This window comes from Ambystoma mexicanum, chromosome 1q (assembly GCF_040938575.1).
Source record: "Ambystoma mexicanum isolate Mex_15411 chromosome 1q, UKY_AmexF1_1, whole genome shotgun sequence".
In the NCBI taxonomy this organism is placed as follows: Eukaryota; Metazoa; Chordata; class Amphibia; order Caudata; family Ambystomatidae; genus Ambystoma; species Ambystoma mexicanum.
Window position 1 is genome coordinate 663990777 of NC_090922.1, and position 20303 is coordinate 664011079.

General features: G+C 43.7%; 1 protein-coding gene across 1 annotated transcript in view; it reads left to right on the top strand.

Annotated features, from left to right (window-relative positions):
- LOC138534979 (dimethylaniline monooxygenase [N-oxide-forming] 2-like) overlaps positions 1-20303 on the top strand; it is a 564743-nt gene that overhangs the window by 433250 nt on the left and 111190 nt on the right. The window contains exon 7 of the mRNA XM_069641260.1: positions 3180-3252. Within this exon, the coding sequence (XP_069497361.1) occupies positions 3180-3252 (73 nt within the window). The remainder of the gene's footprint in view (positions 1-3179; positions 3253-20303) is intronic.

A 20303-nucleotide genomic window follows, 5' to 3' on the forward strand; every position in this document is an offset into this window, starting at 1 on the left:
ACGACAATCCCTTCTACATAATAGTAGAAGGAAAAGGCAGGCACGCCAGTACAAATATGATGCCTATCATGGGTTAGGATTAGATAAAGTGGTGGACCTTTGCCATCCCAGGCAATCTAACAGTTGGTATTCGGATATGAGTGCCATGGGAAGACAAACGACCAATGGGAGTTTCTACGTGTGTTCCTTGATACCGCATGCAGCTGAAGAAGTACCCTTAATAAAATCACAATGTCTCATCCACCTTGCACTATGTAGTATACAAGGAACCTTTCAGGCACATAAAGTAAGAATGAAGCTTAGATGGCACAAGCTTTTGGGGAAAATAAATGGCAAAAATCAATGTTTATGTGCAAGGCGGAGGGGCTCTGTGGCCTTTCTAATGAAAGATTGGACTTTGTAGAAAAAACATGTGCACACATATGGACAGAGCACGTCACAAAGCTAACATGAGAGAATTATGAACTGTGTTTCTATGGCAAAGGAAAAATACCTATGGGTTCCAATAAGCGCTGCAACAGGACAATGATCATTCCAGACCTGTGAAAAGGAACTGCAGCAATAATGGACTATTAATGGGTTTGAGGCAACAAAGCGCACCTGCACCTCCACCATCCTGGAGGGGCTATTGCGCACTCACAACATTGCATTCTGCGCTGCTGGTCGTACCCCAGGAGCACCTAAAGGGGGAGCTGTGACTGCAGACGGGCAAACAGCACCAAGGCCCACAGATATAGCATTCACAGCGCCACCCCCCATCTTTCAAATACTGTCAGAAGAAGAGAGGCATGATCCTCTGTTTCGGAGAAAGCGCTCCTCAAACTACCTGTCTCAAGAATCCTCTGATTTGCTTGCACAGATCCCAAAGGACTACAAAGTCTTCAACTCAGCAGAGACATTCTTTGCCTCCCTCGTGCCCAGTGTTCAAACAAGAGCGAATGCCAAGTGGCTGCAGATCGTCAGGTAGGAGCTGATCCAACTAGCAAATGACACAGAAGAAGGGTTTAACGTCATCAAGGTGGAACTGAGGGCGCTCCAACTCATGACAAAGCAAAATCGTTATGTCCTTGACCTCCTCACAACTATGTAGTGCAGGGTTTGCAAAAAGATTGGTAGTTCATGTTGCACTTTCGTACCTTCTGCAGGTGCTGTTAATGGGACACTTTCACACATGATAGCAGCAGTGCACGAGCTGGGTGCCAAAATGAAAAAGGAAGCCACAATACAATACAGGAAGATGACTGGATTAACATGGCATTCGGCTGGGTGCCGTCATGGCTTGGGACAACTATGAAGATGCTCGTCCCCATCATTGTGTTCATTTTGCTGATTTTTTGTGTGTGCCAGTTGGGTCTCCGATGCTGTGCAAAAACAATACTTAGTAGCGCAATGATGATGGTGACTATAGGGAATAGAAATCGCAATAACGTGCCTCACCATACTCAGGAAGCCCAAGTACAAACAGGAGAGAGCAATGAACCCAAATACCATATGGTAGCAATATACCACACTGGGGATAAGGTGGATAATTATTATCACACAACCATTATACAACCACAGGACCTCGAACATTATAAAGAGGTATGGGTAGATTTAGACGGGGATGGGGGATGTATATATATGACTTGTACTCCTGAAGAATAAGCCTGGCATGGGGAGAGCCTAAGAATTGTGTGCCGAGCTTTGATGCTTATAAAGGGTAGCCCTGCCTGGGAATAAGCAGAGAAAAGGGCGAATTAACGTAGAAATACTGTGGGGGGGTATTCGTTACTGAAGGAGCAATGAAAGGGGGGAATGTTGGCAAGGATATGGTCCTACCCCAAACCCCTAGGCCTCCCCAAAAAGAATAAACATCATTACAGCCATGCATGACAAAGCCCCCTCCTACTGTGTATGGGTAAGGGCCCTATAACCTAAGTGAAATAGGCTCATAACACTATCCACCTCCCCGTCATAGAACTCCATTTTGTACCAGGCCTAAACGCCATATTTTTACTAGGCCTGAAACCTACCACTCCGGGAGTGCACTCGCACCGCCAGCCTCTCTCGCAGAGGGGCCAAGCCATTCCCATATTAGACCTGCTCCACTTAAGGCTTGTTCTCATGGAAGTCCATCCGTTCACGGTCCTTTCAATGTTGCAATTTTCTAGTATAATTCTTGCACAGAATGTACTCGGCAAAGATCATGGGACATGGACAGGCTACAACACAAATGCCCATCCATCTCCACTAAAACAGCCTGTGCCCCCTCACCCTCCACCTCGTCAGGCCACAGCTCACCCACCCCAACCTCACCATTCCTTTCATAAGCATCTAACCCCCTCGCCCTGGCCATTGTAGAACACCCACTCCAGGCCTAATCTTAGGTAGCAATATATTCTTCCAACTAACAACACATGTCTGATCATATCATGAGGCACCAGAAGTATAGGCAGTAAATCGCGTCCCCAGGAGAGATACGGAGTGCAGAAGGTGCGGTCTCAGTGAAGCCCTGAATGTGGAGGTCGGCATGCTAATGTATTATCCCCTTTCTACAAAGAACCCCCCTTGCATGCGATGTCCAGGTATCAGCCATTACTCAGTCCTTGTTGTTTATCTTAGATAGAAATGTAACACCCGCTTGAACTGACCTTCACCGTAACAATAAGCCCAGAAGACTCACGTGCAACAAGATCGACTGAGGGAGCAACGGCCAATAGGCGCCTGGCATCCCCTATGGAGCAGGTGCATCTATATGTTCCCTACCAACCAGCAACCTTGCAACTGCTGCAGTCTAAAATCGTCACCAATGGCGCAATTGTCTTTTATAATATGCTGCCCTTGTAATTTTTGGCAGAGCGCACTCGGGCAGCAGAGTTCTTTGCTTGCATATTACTTTAATATACGTTGTTATCCTTGCAATCTCTCCCTCTTGGTCTTATTCCCTGAGGGGGGGGTGTAATTATTGGGACACGTGAGAGGGGGTGTGTCTTCATTGTGTAGACATCAATGTATTGACTGTCTATGAATCCACCTGCTGGACAGTGACCAAGGTCTATCATGGCCTGTGAATTACAACAAAATACAGTTCTAATTTAAATAAATGTTTCTTGTTACAAAAATGAGTCTACCTAAACTCTACTGCTTGCTGCAAATGTTTTCAGTGCATAATATGGCAAATGTTTGTATTCCTCTTTTAGGGGTAAATAAGCTCCCTCCGCTGGAGGAACGCATGGAAGATATTGCTAAGAAGAACACACTGATTACAGAAAGGTATGAAATGTTTCATAGTGCCTTCAGTAACATTGACATTTAAAAAAAAAGCATTCTTGATTACTTCCTTATTGACCAATTGCTTTGACATCACTGTGAAATAAGGCGAGGGGAAAGGACAGGGAAAAAATGTAAAAATAGGGGAAAATAGGAAAGGTGTAAGCAAGGAACAGAAAGGGAGAAGAGGTGGGAGACGATAAGGGTACAGAGGGTATCTCCCCATTTTGGAACAGACAAAATAAATATGTAAAACTAAATTATTTTAAACAATTCAAACATTCTAAATACATCATGCTGACCTAGAACAGTAATATACCAAATGCCCTTGGTATATTCTATTATTGTACAATTCTCTTTATCTTTTTAAAACGGAAAACAAATGTACAGGACCAGCAACCTATATTTGGGAAAGTATGGCTCATAGTGCTTCACAGTATACAAAATAAACTATTCTTAAACGGCTACGAATTTGACTTAAAACATACACGACACGCTCATTTAGGTGTATTTATTTGTAGAATGCCCACAGCCAAACTCAATTTCTTCATGATGATTTTGGCACATTCCAGTATTGGATCCTGACAGGTTACTTAGTACAGGGTCTTGAGCTTTGCCCAGAACAGACACCAGTCTGGGGACGATTTTGATGTCTCCAATGCATGAGTCTGCAGGACTATAGTTCACTGGAATGTCACAACACTGAGTCCTTTCTGCGCTCATTGACTGATAATTGTCCTGATAATAGCTCACTGAATGACACAAATCAGAGTAAACTGAAATTCTGGAACTTTGGACTTATCCCAAAAGATGGCTACCCACACCCTGTGCAGCACTCTGCTGCTCTTGAGTTAGGTTCACGCTTTAAACAATCAAATACAATAAAATAAGGGTTGATTTGCACTTCATTACTCAGCATCTAACCATTAACCGGGGGAAACCACTTATCAGGTGTGATATCTCATCAGAAGATATACAAATCTTTTCATAGATCAGGGTGTCGTCAGCATATGAGTAATATTGCAGAATGATTAATGATTCGTTTGCAGATTTTGTTTGGGTTAAGCTCTACAAACAAGTGAACCTCAGCTCTCCCTCTCCTTGTTTGGCCTTTTTTCTGGTTTTGGCTGCAAGAACTTGGTGAAGCCAACTTTCCCAAGAAAAGCAATACTATGGATATGGATTTTTCAGATTCGTTTAAGGATGGTAAGTAGTTAGCGTGCTGTTTCCTTCCCATGGATCATTCATCCAGTCGGGTTTGGGTCAACTCTTGCGCGACAATGGGCCTCATTATGAGTCCGGCGGTAACCGAGCTGGAAAAACTGGCAGGTTACCGCCAGACTCGTATTACCATTCCGCCTCTGTGATTCCCGGAATTACCGGGGCATTACGACCCCGGTGACCCGGGAATTCCGGAGGCGGAATTCTGTAAGTCCCCATTCCCATGGAGTCCCATAGGACTCCATGAGGATGGGGACCATGGAAAAACCGGTTCAGTTTTTGACAGAGCCGGTGTTTCCATGTCCGCCTGCAGGCGGGTGGTGTTAAACCCGCCAGGTCAGACCTGGTGGGAGTGACACCTCCAGCCTGCAGGACTCTTTATCAGCTGGTCTGGAAAGAACGGTGGCAGCGGTTTTACCACCACTGTTCTTTACCCAATGTCAGGAAAAGGATTAGACGAATGTTCCTGTCACGCCTGTCATAGCACTGTCTAAGAAAAGTCCTGCTTGGCATAAGATATCACCCTCTCTCTCTCTCAGCTGCAGCCCGAGAGTTGCCATTTGAAAGACAAATCAAGCGCTTAGTTCATCTGGTACCACGTGTTCCATGTGGTTCCAGTCTTCCCTCTTTCTGTAGCGCACCTTCCAATGCTAATGCTAATGAAGTTAATCGTGTTGCTCCTTAACCTTTGCTCGCGCTCCTACTTGTCTGCCCATGATGGATCGCTGTTGCCTACCAGAATGAGAAATGGTACGTTTACAATTTTGTGAATGCATGTGTATGCGTACATCAAATGTTATACAGTGTATGTCTGTGTGTGTGTGATTGTGGTTGTGCAAGAATCTGAATGTTTGTACATGTGTGAGTAAGTGTATGCATGTCTGTGGGAGAGTGTGTGTGTGAATATGACTGACTATGTGAGTGCATGCATGTGTGCAAGTGTGATGGGTGAATGTGTTTGGCAGGGGAGAGTGGCCACACCAACATTACAAAAGCTAATTACAGTTTTAATGGTCTGTATATTGTAGGTGCAACATAATTACAGTGATTTATAATGCCGGCATATATTCTGTGAGCAGGATCATGAGAGTGATTTTCAGTCGGATTGCTGCCATATATTTTGGGTAAAATGTCACCAAAGTGATATGCAGTGGCAATGCCAGCATGTATTTTGTCAGCAGCATCATTAAAGGCTTTTTCAGTGGAAATGTTGTCATTTATTTTGCGAGCAACACCATCAAAGTGATTTACATTGTCAATGCCGGCATATTTTGTGGCTGCAGCATTATGAAAGTGATTTACCATGACAATCATTTCATATATTGTGGACATAGACATCTGGAAAATGTTGTAAAATGCTCCTCTGTTTTTTAGAATTCTTATTTTTATAAACAAAAAATGTAAAACCAGTGGAGAAGCAAATACAGTTTATAATAAAAATCCATAGTGCGCAGGCAGTATAATTACAAGATAGTCGCAGTCCATATTCAGTTCATGTATCAGTTAATATTTCATTACATATTTCAGTTCCCCATGGTGCAAATTATCTCCTGGACTGTTCATAAATAAAAGATAAGGGGCCAACTACATCAGCATGATACAAACAGGTATCAAGAGAAAGAAACAACAACCTTTCAAACTCAACTTAACAAACCATTGCAGTTAATGTCGCTGTTGTGTGTAGCCCACCTGTGCAGGTCAGCCACCATTCTGGCTAACGAGGGAGATTGTGGAGCAGTTCCATTGTCATACGGGGGTCAGAGGGGCACTCGAGTCCTGCCCCCCCACAGTGTGCTATCAATCCTGGGTATGTCGCAGGAATAGACCCCATGTCATCAGGAAGTCTATCTATCCAAAGCCCTATGGATCACCCGTTCATATGTAGCAGCCCTAATCATCTCTGTGTCCCACATGTCAGTCGTCAGACTGCTCGCCGATCTCCACAGTCTCAGCACAAGCTGTTTAGCTACCAATAATGCGGTAGTCACCCATCTCTCCTCCCTGTCTGTGAGGTTATGCAGCCCTGACAAGTCATGCAAGATACAAAGAATTGGGTCAAGTGAGATGACACTTCCTAGCGTGTTTAGGACCTTTGTGTCAATGTAAGACCAAAAGCCTGTCAGTTTAGGACAGGACCACAAGATGTGCAGCAGATCGCCACCCAAGGATTGGCACCTCCAGCATTTGTCGGCCCTGGAGGGGTCGGCCATCACAAGTTTGCAGGGGGCTTCCAATACCAGTTCTGGATGATCTTGAAGTGTGTGAGTCTAAGCTGCGCCTCCCTAGCACCCCTTTCAAAGCTGCGTAGCATGTGCTGTAGCTTGCCCTCCGGGATCTGCTCCCATACATCTACTGCCAGTTTGTCGCTATCCCCTCATTTTTATGATCAGCAAATGAGAAATCAGGCAAGGTAGCGTAGCGTTTACTGATTAGCCCCTTCTCCTTTCCAAGACTGTGCTAGCTTGATAATAGGAAGCTTCTGACAGTTGCCTTACTCATCCCCCTTGCCGCTTCTAGCCAGTGTGCTAGTTGTCTATACCTCCATGCTTCTTTGACTGTCAGGCCGAATGACCCAGTTACCTCATCAGACGTCTCCAGTTTGCCAAATCCCCTGAACAGCGCAGCTCACCCAGAATACAAATGACTGAAAAGAGATTTGAAGGTAAGATCGACGTGCGAATCCCCGTGTTGAGATCAATATGTATTCGGAAAGTTCTTAAAAGAAATAAGTTCATTCAAATTGGATCTTGTACTGTGACAAGTGAAGTCTTTATATTTATTTTGATTTTTGATAGTACACCAGCCGAAACGTGTTTCGACTCTCCGGATCCTTATCAAGGCTGTACATGTGTAGGTAATTAAATAAACAAAAAACATAGTATATAAAAACAAAAACATTGGAGTATAGCAAAAGTAAAGCATGATGAGATAAATTAAACACATCATAGGGACGTTAGATATTGTGAAACAAGATCATCATATCATGGAAAATGAAACAAATAAATTATGAAATACATTCATCAAGCCATTGGTAGGTAATTGTAATGAATTGAAAAGAAAAAAGTGTCATAAAAATTGATTAAAAACGATACCATGGTTCAGTTGGGCGATGGATGGTATCACATGTGTTGGAGTGACCATTGCAAAGGAACATCAAATAGAATGAAAGGTACAAAGTGAAAAAGGATACATTGAACAAATTATACCTAGTTACAGAGCATTCAAAGTAGCATGCAAATGGGAACATCTCATGGGCATGGGGTATGCGCAAGGGAGGACTATGAATAGTGAGGATAAGAACACCAATAAATTGTGGGGCTGCAAATTATGGAGAAGGTGCGTAGAAAAGGGTAAGAAAAGAACCATGCGTAAGATAGGTGGGAAATGTTATCCGACACAATTGGGACAGTTTGTCATATACCGTGAATCAATGGAGCACTCAAGTAGCCTTTGAACCAAACGGATTGTGAGGGTAAGGTTACCAATGAGTGGTGTAACTACTGTCTATGGAGTAACTGAGTCGGAAAAGAAAGGGTAGGGACCATATATAAAATGCATACTAAATCTATCAATGGGGAAACACTAGCCTCCAATCCTTTAAATAAAAATCTAGGCAATCCTCAGAAAAAAATGTGAGTAGTACAAGAAAAAAAGAAGTCCAAAAACATAAAGACTAAAAAGGTGATGTTTCAAATTCTGCAAAACAATTTATTAATGCTCTTAATACCCCAAAAAGCACCATGGCATCTGCTGCTATCACGAAAAAATACATGCTCTTGAATCAGAAGCGGAAAGCCAGAGCAGGAAACCCAAAGCCTCTACTAAATCCTATACTACGTGCCCCCTTGGACAAACTGGTAGAGGCCATTGAGAGTCATGAGTCATCGTCAGTAGTTGAACGGTCAAATCCTCAATTGGTCTCTATTGGCACCCCCATAGAGCAGGGAAATTCTATTGACCTTACTGGCCAGACCTCCAGGCAGGATGTAATTCGAAGGGCTGTTGAAGCCTACATGGTTAACTTTGGCAACCTGCCATTAGTAAGTGCACAGCAAACAATCTCTTCCACACATTTGGCCCCCGAAAGAAACCTACGGGAACAAAGCCAACCTCCATCAAATGTTTCTTGTAAATCCGGTTCTAAAGACCAAAAAATAGTCCATTTCGCTCCTGACAAAAGAGGAGGTGCGAATTCAACTGAAAAAACTAGAATAGAGGCGAAAACACTGGAGGGTCAAGGACTAGAAATAGCTATGATGCTACAAGCTCTATTGCCTAAAGCTATATCTAAAAACACACTTCAGCTGGTGGCTGAATTGCAGCATCAACCTGCCACCGGGAAGAAACAACTAGCAGGTCCCTTGCGGGACAATAATTTGAATTCTCTAATCATTGCTTGTCGCCCGGAGATATTCTCTGATTTAAATCAACTAGAAGATGTTGGGTTTGATGACATTGAACAAGTTGAATTTATTGATAAAAACATACTGACAGTTAGCTGTTTGAAGCTGCGCTCTCGTTTGGTTCACAATATTATATGGTCTGCTAAAAACCAACTCTTTAACATAGGTTTCCTGCTGACTATTGGTCCTTCAACAGCTAACGACCTAATCAAAGCTTCAGTGCAAGATGTTGAAGTAGCAGCTATTGTAGGTGACGAGGAACATTTTGAGCGTGATTTGCAATCTAAACGTGAATGTAACTGTGTAGTATCCAGTTAACTAAGCCCACAATTTAAAAAATAGGCCGCTATCATTTGCCTCCTGGAACTCTTGTGGTCACTCCCACTTGTTTAATAACTATAAAGTAAACCTAAATCAGTTTGACATAATTATGTTCCAGGAAACAATGCTCACCAAACCCCCCACCTGGCAAGATCACACTATGCACTTTACTCCCGCTCTGCAAGTCGAAAAAGGACACCCAATGTCGGGACTTCTAACTGCCTTCAAAATTAGTTCTACCATCAAGTTAGTGTCATCTTATTCCCAGAATGCCTTTGTACAGCTAACTATAGTTTCAATCTGTTCAACTTTGTATGCTTTAATTAATGTATATTGGAATCATAATGGTATCAACGATGAAAGTTTCTTTAAGGATATGACTTGCATGTTGGATTTTATTGTGATGTCACCAGAAATCTGTCACACTGTAATAGCTGGCGATCTCAACTTGCATTTTTTTTTCGGCTAAACAACTTTTAGAAAACTCCAGACTAATGCAATGGGAACAAATGATGTCCTCTCGAGGTTTGTGCATGTTGAATGGATCGTGTGCAGGGGACGTTCCTCCAAAACACACCTGGCAATGTGGAATACACAAAGCCATCATTGATTATATATATGTCGATCTAAAGTTACTCATGAATGGGGTCTCATTTAATGTAATGTCTGTTGGTGACAGTGATCACCAAATTTTAACAAGCCAATGATTGACTCCCTCGAAAACACCTCAAAAGCCAGTTTTCCAGTGAGAAATCATGTTTTTGACACAATGGTTAAAAGGACGAAAACTGAATATCCTGCTCAGTTACGCATTGTCGCTCTTCTCCCTTCAAAATATAGGGCAACTATCCTGATTAAAAAGACATAAAAATTGGATGCGTTCACACCGGGCTTCCCTTTATCAAAGGGATGGCGAGGCCATGTTGTCTATGACTCGTAATCAAAACACGGCTCAAATGTGGACCTCTCTAATGCAGTTACATCCACTTCCCAAATTATGATACAATCACACAATGTCTCAGAGAAGAGCTGGATTGAACATTTCACTAAGATCTATGCAAGACCCTCAACGGTACTGGTGGAGCAACAATGTGAAAGTATCGTGCCATTCCATCTTAATTTCACAAAATGTGATATATTGCACATTATTTCCACACTAAGTGATTCTAAAGCCCCAGGCATGGACGGGCTTTCGAACAAACTATTCAAACTCAATCCGACCCTACGGGCTGAAGTTTTATTTCAAATCTTCAAAAATATTAGCTTTACCCAATCTATACCAGCCTCTTGGAGACATGCCATAATTATACCATTGTATAAGAAAGGTGATTGTCAGTTGCCTCAAAACTACCGTCCGATTGCCATATTAGACGCCCCTGGCAAATTGTTTAGTCGTATCATCTTACAGGAGCTAAATGATTGGACGAAGCGCGAACGCAAAAGAGACCCGTTTCAATCTGGTTTTGTCAGCGGAATTGGCACTGCCCCTAACATGCTTGTACTTAATTTGATCAAACACAAATATGTTAATGAAAACCATAATCTCTATGTAGCTTTTGTTGATTTCAGCATTGCATTCAACTCGATCGATCGCCAACTTCTATTTAAGAAACTTCTCCAACACGGCTGTCCTTCTTCGATTCTCACATTAATCAAACTCTTGCACTCGCACTCCTCCCTGCAAGTGAGATTATCTTTAGAAGGGTTATTATCAGCCATAATTCCTACTGAAAGAGGTTTAAAACAGGGATGTACTTTAGCGTCTACCCTATTTAATTTCTTTTTGCTAATTATTTGCCTCAAATTTGAGAACGTAATAGCTGACTCACCCAAACTAGGTAAACAAAAGGTTACGTGGCTGCTATACGCCGATGATCTGGTGTTACTGTCTTGGCCTCCTAATGGTCTTCAAAATCTTTTACACAAACTCCAGGAATATGTTACTGAGAATAATTTTATTATCAATCTTGAAAAAAACCAACTAGTAGTTTGCCACAAAACTGCAATAAAAAGAACGAGTAAATTTACCTGGTCTCTTTACAACCAAGACCTAATCGCAGTGCAGCAGTACAAATATTTGGGTCTTCCCTTCACAGAAGTTATGAACGATAACATTTATCGCATAACCCTTGACGTGAAAACTTGCTCACTAACATCACAAGCTAAAATTTTACTATTTAGATATGGTAAATTCACATTAGTTCACATTATTAGTTTTTTTCTACAAAAAGTAACGCCCATAATTACCTACGGGGCAGAGACCGTAGCACCAAAGCCAAGAGCCTTTTGGGATCATTTTGAATCTTGTTTTTGGAAGGGAGTTCTGGGCTTGCCCCAGTGCATCCCTATACCATTGATTCGTTATGAAGTAGGCTTAATTTCTGTGTGCACTCAAGTATTGTGGAAATTCTGTTTGCTCTATCAGAAGTGTCTAATTGGAGCTTCATCCTCCAACATGTTGGGTGTGTTAGCCAACTATCTGTTAATTTCTGGCAAGAAATGGGTGGACTGTGTTCTGGATACTTTAGATAAAGCTAATATCGCCCTTGAACTACTGTTGATGAATCCAACAAAGGCCAAACTGAAATTATTTCATTTTGACTGGATAAGCACACGTAACCAATGTTTGGAATATGTGGACTGTGAAGTGGTAAAGTCAGCCCACAAAAAAATGCGTTTCCCTGAACCTTACTTAATTTAATGTGCTTCCAGTTTCGTAAGAGCCCAGATGATGTGCATCCGCTTGAATTTGTGCTTATCAAGACAGATTTTGGGAAGAAGACAATTGGTGTCCCAAGATCAAACCTTCTGTAGATATTGTTGCAACCACCAATTAATTGAAACATTACGTCATTTAGTGGTTGAATGCCCAGCTTTAAGCTGTTTGAGACACAAGTATTTTCATGCAAAATGCAACTTCCAAATATTCCATTCTAAAGAATAAATATGGAACTACTTGTTAACTAACACAAAGTCTTCTGTTCAGATTGCACTTGCCCAATTTGTTAAGCATGTGACTCCTTATCACGAATCGAGTCGGTATAGCATTGTAACTTTGAAACTTAGTACAAGTTTATTTGTTAATTTGGTCTTAACTCTTAGGTTTAAAATTGTGTAAAATTGAATATTTTTTGTTCTCTTTGTTTCTTATGGTATGTTTTTTTTTTTTTAAAGTTAATTTAATTAGCCATACCAAAATAAATTTAAAAAATAAATGTATAGGACATATACCGTGAGTCCTGGTAAGTGGAATAGCCACTTGTAGAGTATAATCAGGGTCAAAGCATAGACCTGACAACCTATGTGGAATTAAGAAACAGGTAAACTAATTGTTGATAGCAGTGGATAAGGCTAAAAACAGAGCGAGCGGTTCAGGGAAAGGGACAGATGACTTTCCCTGATAGTATTTATTCAGGATATCAATATTGCAAATTATGGTCTGGTCATTCAATGCGTGGGTCTAAAAATTAAATAAGAAGGGTGGTCATAGGTAGAGATGTACATGATAGTAAGAAGGTATACGAATAGTGGTGCTAGGGAAAAGAAATTGGGAGGAATGCCTGGCTACTGTACCTGTTTGAGCAGTGAAATACTGTGCTACGAATCCTGGGGCCAAATCCCCATCACAAAGTAGTGTACGTGCCGCTTCCGTCCGTGTTGGAAGCGGCAGACACTAAGTCATAGCTCCGGACACAGTTGTGACATCACGCGCCGGTAGTGCACATGACATCATGCGCCGGTGATACGCACGACGTCACACGCTTGTTGAAGCTGGTGCCGCCATGCGCACCACCGCGATTGCGGCTGAATCTAAGTAAACAAACAAAAAGTCTTGTGAGTTTGTTTAGGTATACATTATCCATGGGGCACAAGATAGTGCAAAGGTTGTTATTTTAATGCTCATTGGGGACGATTAATTAATTACTTATTGGCAGTTAGTTAGATAATATGGAAATGTCAATCTATAGTTATAATCTGGTCACAGAATCATGTGGTGATGGCCAAATGAGATGTTCCCATAATGTTGCTATAAGTTCACAAAGAATAAAGAATTTGTAATAGCAGCAGCAATGTTACAAATAATCAAATTAGAAAAAAAATCTATATGAATGTACATGTATAGAGATAGGAGGGAGAGGCTGTCATAAGTATGGATTAGCTAGGTCTATTACAGTAATCTAGAGCAATATCAAGTAATGCCGAAGAAGCAACTGACATTACTAGTACCAAAAAATATATACAGTGTAATTAGACTTGTGATTAAAGGTCTAATACAAAATTAATTATAGAAATACATGCATTTCATGGTCTGTATTGAGGCCTATGTCAGTACAGCGAAAGAGGTAAATGAGCTTTATTCCAATTGTCTGAGTTTGAGGCATGTGTTGCTACCTCGTTTTCCACATTTTACTCTGATCAAACCTATAAAGCGAATGTCTGCTTTGTTGTCCATTTGATGTTGGGTTTGCCTGTGCATCGCCAGGGTCAAGTTGGTGTCCATTTTATTGAGACTGGAGAGATGTTCTCTAATGCGAACTCTCAATTGTCTTATAGTGCTGCCTATATATGGTTTGTGACAAACACATATAATGGCATATACAACTGATTTGGATTTGCAATTGATGAAGTCTTTGATTTGAATTTGTGTCCCACTAGTATCAGCAAATTCTTGACAATTGTGATGTGCATATTGGCATTGGTTGCAATTACCACATTTGTAGAAACCAACAGGTTGTTTCATCCATGTAGAGGAAATTCTGGTGTCAATTAGGTAAAAAAAGGAGGGGCTGAGTTGGTTCCGAAGAGTATTGGCTTTGGTAAAAGTGAACTTGGGCTTTTCTGTGATAAAGGGAGCAAGATCTTTATCCAAATGTAGTAAATGCCAGTGTTTGGATGCAAGTTTGTATAAGGTGGATGAATCTCTTGAAAACTGTGTGATGATTGAAATTGGTCTCCTTTGATTAGATGCTGAAGTATGATGAGCAGATTTGGGAATTAACAGTTCTGCACGATTAGTTTTGGAGTATTTTTGTAATGCTTTGTAAACAGCTCTCCTCTCATGATTTGCTTTTTCAAATAGGCCTTTCTCCTCTTGTATAGGTGCCCCAGCTCTGGCTTCCAGCTCTCCCCCTCGGGTGTTCTGAGCCGGCTCCCACTGTTGGTACTCATTGCCTGTGGCTGTTCTGTTGTTCTCGGTACTCTGTTGTAGAGGTTGTTACCCTACTGTAGCCCACTGATCCTAGCCTGTTCACTGTACTTGTACATCACTGTGTTCTCTCTTCTCCTTCCCCCTCCCATTGCACCCCTCCCTTGGACCTCAGTTTCTCAGCCTTGCAAAGTGCCTTCTCGCCTACCTCCCACACCAACTATGGTGCTCTCTATTTACCCCATCTTCTCTAACTGTTTCTCTATCTCCTATCCTTCTCCTCTCACTGAGTCTGGTAGGAAGAAGCTCAAGAAGGACACACTGGTCTCCAACCCATGCATTCCCATCGCTGCCACCTATGTCAGTGCTTCCTCCAGAGAGACTCTCACTGACATCCTCTTTGTTGTTCCTTCACCATACCTGTGGACCCTTCATATGGTCGGTCTGCTCTCTCCTTACTCCTCACCCATTAATGGTGGCACACATTAGGAGGTCCTCTTAGCCCCTTCTATTCCTCCAGAGACATCATTAATGTCTATCTCAATGGTACCATCCTGGTACTAGTGCCTCAGACCAACCTTCTACTTTTCGATAGGCGCCTCCCTCGCCTCATCAACTTTCTTCCTTCTGCCACCCCAGCCACTTCCGTGCTAGCCCCTCGGCCACCTCTGTCCACCATCCTGGCTCCCTTGCCATATTCTTCATTGGCTCCCTTGCAACCCCCTCCCTCTGCTATTCTGGCTCCCTTACAACCCAGCCCCTCTGCTACTCTGGCTCCCTTGCCACCCCCTCTCTCCGCTCCTATGGCACCTTGCCATCTACCTCCTTGGCTCTATTGCCACCCCCTCAGCCGCTACTCTAGCTCCCTTGCCAGCTTTGGCTCTCCTGGCTCCCTTGCCTGCCTCGTCCTCTACCTCTCTGGCTCCCTTGCCAGATGTCTTTCTCCTGGCTACCTCGCCTCTCTTGACTGCCATCCACGTCTTCCTTGGTTCCTCTGCCTCCTCCTCTCTCTACCTCCCAGGCTCCTCTGTCACTTTCTGATGTGAACCCCTGTCCCCTGTGCCCCTCACGGGAAGTCTTTCAAAAGTGGCAACCTGCTTCACACTGCTACTCCAGAGTCATCATTAATGTCTATCTCAATGGTACTGTCCTGGTACAAGGGCCTCAGCCCAACCTTCTCGACTTTCTTCCTTCTGCCACCCCAGCTACCTCTGCGCTGGCCCCACATCCACATTCGTCCACCACCCTGGCTTCCTTGCCATCTTCCTCCTGGCTCCCTTGCCACTCCCTCCTTCCGCTACTCTGGTTCCCTTGCCAGCTTTGGCTCTCCTGGCTACCTCGCCTCCCTTGGCCGCCACCTCTCTAGCTCCTCTGCCATCCACATCTTCCTTGGTTCCTCTGCCTCCTCCTCTCTCTACCTCCCAGGCTCCTCTGTCACTTTCCGATGTGAACCCCTGTCCCTTGTACCCCTCCACGGAAGTCTTTCAAAAGTGGCAACCTGCTCCACACTGCTACTCCAAACTGTCGCTCTGCTGTCAAACACTCCTCTGGCATCTGCCACCTCCTTGAACTGCTGAATCTAGATGTTCTCACTCTTACAGAGAAATGGTTTAAGGTTTTTCCACACATCTTCCTGTGGGCTACAAGATGCTCTCCGAGCCCAGGCCCAACAGGTCCGGAGGAGGAGTGGCCCTGATATTTCATGAGTGGATTCTCCATCATTCCCACTCAAGGCTACTCATCCTTTCAATGCCTGGTCTGCAGACTCTCTGTTTCTTCTGGCCCAGGTCACCTTCTGCAGGCCACCTGGCCAGGCCACCCTCTTCCTCTCTGAATGGGCTGGCCTCACTTATTCTCTCCTCTATGCTACCTCCCAGCTTCTCCTCCTTTGGGATCTCAGCATACACAGGGACTCTCCTGACTCCTCAGGACTTTTCTGCAACCTCTGTGACTCTCTCTTCCTTTCCCTTCTACCCTCTGGTCCGTCCCACTCTGCTGGACACACCTTAGATGATCTCGTCTCCTCTGACATCCCTCTCTCTCACCGTCCCACTACTCCTCTCTCCTGGACTGATCACTTTCTTCTCTCTTTTCATTTGAAGCTTTCTATTCCCCTGACTATGGCCTACCCAGCACTGCCACCCTCCTTCAAGGTCATCTGACCCATGAAAAGAGTGTCAGTGCCTCCACCTGCTCTCCTCCATCTACTCCTTTTGCTGACTCCCATACTGACACATCCCTTTCCAACTTTCACCTTTCCATCTCTAACACTCTTGACATCCTTGCCTCTGTCATGAGGATCTGCCTGAAGCCTGCCAAAAAGTACATTTCTTGGTACGACTCTGACCTGGCCGTCCTGAAACGCCAGTGCAGAGCAGCTGGACAGAAATGGGGAGATTTAGGTTCACCCTCTTATAAACTGGCCTGCCGCCTACTTCAAAGGCAATATAGACTCACCATCCTCTCTAAAACAAAAGAGTCTACATTAAAGCCTGAATCTCTGCAGCATCTGACAACACGGCCCAACGTTTTAAAATCTGCAAGGAGCTGGCCAATCCTGCTGCAGCATCTTCCTCTACAACACCCATGCAGGCCCTTTGCTCTGCCCTGGTCTCTCATTTTACTACAGAAACTCAGGACATCCTGTCCTCACTCTCTTCTGCTCCCCTCCCTCTACCTCTCTCAGACCCTCCTTGGCCGCCCCTTTTCCCCTCTGCCTCTCTTCCCTCTCTCCTGTCACACCTGAGGAGGTTTCCAGACAAGTCCAGTCTATGAAAGTCACATCCAAACAGGTGTCTCCCTACCCCTCCAGAACCATTAAGTTTTCCCCTCTCCTTTGAAGCACTACCTTGTGCACCCCAATGCTCAAAAAGCCTTCTGCTAACCCCTCCATCCTGGTAAACTATCTCCCAAATTCTATTACTCCTTTCCTAGGAAAACTCCTGGAGAAATTGTCTATCTCCCAGCTAAGCCTCCACACTGAATATGTTGGTTGTCTCCATGACCATCAGTCTTGCGTCAGAGCAGCCAGAGGCACTGAAACTGCTCTCCCGAACACCTGTGCAGATTTGCTCTCTAACCTTGACTCTAACTCTCCCTCTGTCCACATCCACCTCGACCTTTCTTCTGTTCTTGACACGCTGAACCACAACATCCTGATCACCCATCTTCAAGATACCCTGGGCATCACGGATCAGGCTCTGGCACAGCTATCCTCATTTCTCTTGGACCAACCTTCCCAGGTTGAACTTTGGTCCTTCCTCTTCTCAATCACACTCTCAACATGTGGTGTTCCCCAGGGATCTATCCTCTCGCCCTGGTTTTTCAATGTCTATCTAACCCCCTTGGCATGCTTGATCTCTACCTTTTCCTCTAATGTTCAGTGTTATGCGGATGACACACATCTCTCTTTCAGGCTACCCTCGGCCTCCTCCTCACTCATTCCTGACTGTCTTTCCGCTATTCAGGCATGGTGTGCCTCTAATGTTATCTGCCTTAATGCCAGTAAGTTGGAGATCCTTCTCATTGGGACCCCTGCTCCCACTTTTCCTCTTTCACTCTGGCGTGCCCTCACCCTCTTGTGAGGCAGAAAAACCTTGGGGTCATCTTCGACTACACTCTCACATTCTCTCCACACATCTCACACATCTCCAGAAAGTCCCATTTCCAACTGCACCTCCTCAGAGGTATTCTACCTTTTCTCACCTTCCCCCAGAAGTTCACTGTCTCCAGAGCCCTGGTTCTCTCTAGGCTTGACTATTGCAACAGCCTCTTTCTCAAACTACCTAAGTCTACCTTCCGCCCTCTGCAACTCATCCAAAACAGGACTGCAAGACTTATCATTGGCCTCAAGCCCAGGGACTGCATCTCTCTGGCTTTGAAATCCCTCCACTGGCTCCCAGAGGCTGCAAGGATTAAGTTCAAAAGCCTTTGCAGAGCAAAGGCAAAGGCCTTCCAGAGCACTCTGCTCGTCCACTTCCAATTCTCTGTGGGTGAGTCACTTTTCCAAGCAGAGACTGGGTGGTAGATCTCTTTCCTCTGCAGGTGCCTCCATCTGGAATGGCCTCCCTGCCACTCTCCACCTTGAGCCGGACCTCCTTAAGTTCTGGAAGCTCCTCAAGACCTTCCTTTTCTCCTCTTCCTTCTCTCTACCTCTCCCCTGCCAACCTTTCCCCACCTGCTCCTCTTTCTGCCTTGTTTTTACTTTTATTTGTATATGTATCTGTAGTGTATCAAATTGATTAACATGCAATAATTGGATGCTTGTTTTCTTTTTGCTAGGGATATTTTGTAAAAAATATGCAAATAAATAAAATTAAAAAAAATAAACACATCAATGCCAGTTGTGCATTTAATATGGGTGATAAGTTGGGTAGGTGGATTTTAGGGCGTGCACAACATGACATGATTTTTTTTTTTATTTTCAAAAACACCACTTAAGAGCAATCAGCATTTTACAGAAAGACAGGCTAGCTTTTGGGATTTTATGAGTGGTTTCACTTTGTCTGCCAGGTAACTCAACAATATACTTTGCAGATATGCACTGGGGCTGTTTTATCAAACATGCACCCATACACAATCAGTTCAACTAAATGTATGTGTCACAACTTTTGGGGGTCAGGAAAGAATTTGGGGGTTTTGGACATTTTTTGGGGAAGTGGGCACATAGTGGATGGTTAATTGGCAGTGTCACACAACACACCACCTACTTGAGCACACTGTAAGCGGTAGACCAGGGAGAACTTTGCACTGGGGCAGCTTGTCTGAACAAGCACACTCACAAAACAAGCAGTTGAATTATTTTGGGGATGAGGACATTTTACTGGTGCCATAAAATTGTTGGAAGCGGTGGTTGCTGGTGATCGCAGGATATGGACATAGAGCTCCACCTCCTTTGTCTGTAGCGTTTGAGGTACAACTCATCACAAAACAATATGTCCATCAAGCCAAAAGCCAAATGTTTGAAGAGGAGAGGAAGGCAGAGTGGAAATGGTGCACAGTTCACTACCAAAATGGTATATGCTGCAATTGCTGGGGATGCATGAATCTTGGGTAGTAGAGTAGTAAAACGTCAGTCAATAAACTCATGTTGTATATCCACTACTGCTACAACAAACTGTGCAAGCATTCCAACTCGTTTGTGGGGTTGGCCTCTAGTCCTTTCAATATCATCTATGGCTTAGCTGTTTCTGCCACTTCAGTGCAGCCAGCATAAACCTCACGTTCCCTAAGAATGGAGTATGGCACAAGTGGGGATGTATTCCATCCTCTTTTGCTGCAGCAGACCATCATAAATGTCCAGGTTCTGCAGTGGTCTGTTGAGGTGCCAGTTGAAAAGACTGTTACAAAATCTGTGGCAGGAGTAGTAGACGTTCTTGAGGGAGGTTGGATACAGCTCTTAGCAGTTGGTCAGGAGCAGCAGAGCCATAGCCAAGTTAGAGGAGCATGATGTTACTCAGCCCAGAAGCCCCACTGAATCGCCAATCCTTGAATTTGGCCTATGATGTTGATGATGGCTTTGGTGTTGGAGATATTGAAGGTGATTATGATGACCAGCTTTACTGCAGTCCTGCTTCTTGTAAGAGAAGACAGTGTTTTTTAACAGCTACACCTCTGATACAGAGTACAACCCCAGCAGTGGCACACAAGAAGGATTGGGGGACCAATCATAGCCTCAAAGAGCACCTACTTCCATTACAACCCATGAAAGGAATTCTAAACATTAGCAAGAAAACAAACCAAGATCGGAATTAAAACAGGCCAATCCATCTTTATTCTCTGCATATATATTTTCATACCTGGTAGAACACCAACCACTTCCTACAGTACATACAAAAATCCTTCAAATAAATTAGAAGCTATGTTTTATTCTATAGTTATTAAACTGCATAGCACAAGGTTGATGTGGGCCGTGGTATTGGTTAAGTTAAAAATCAATGCAACAATCTTTTAAGCTCCAAGAA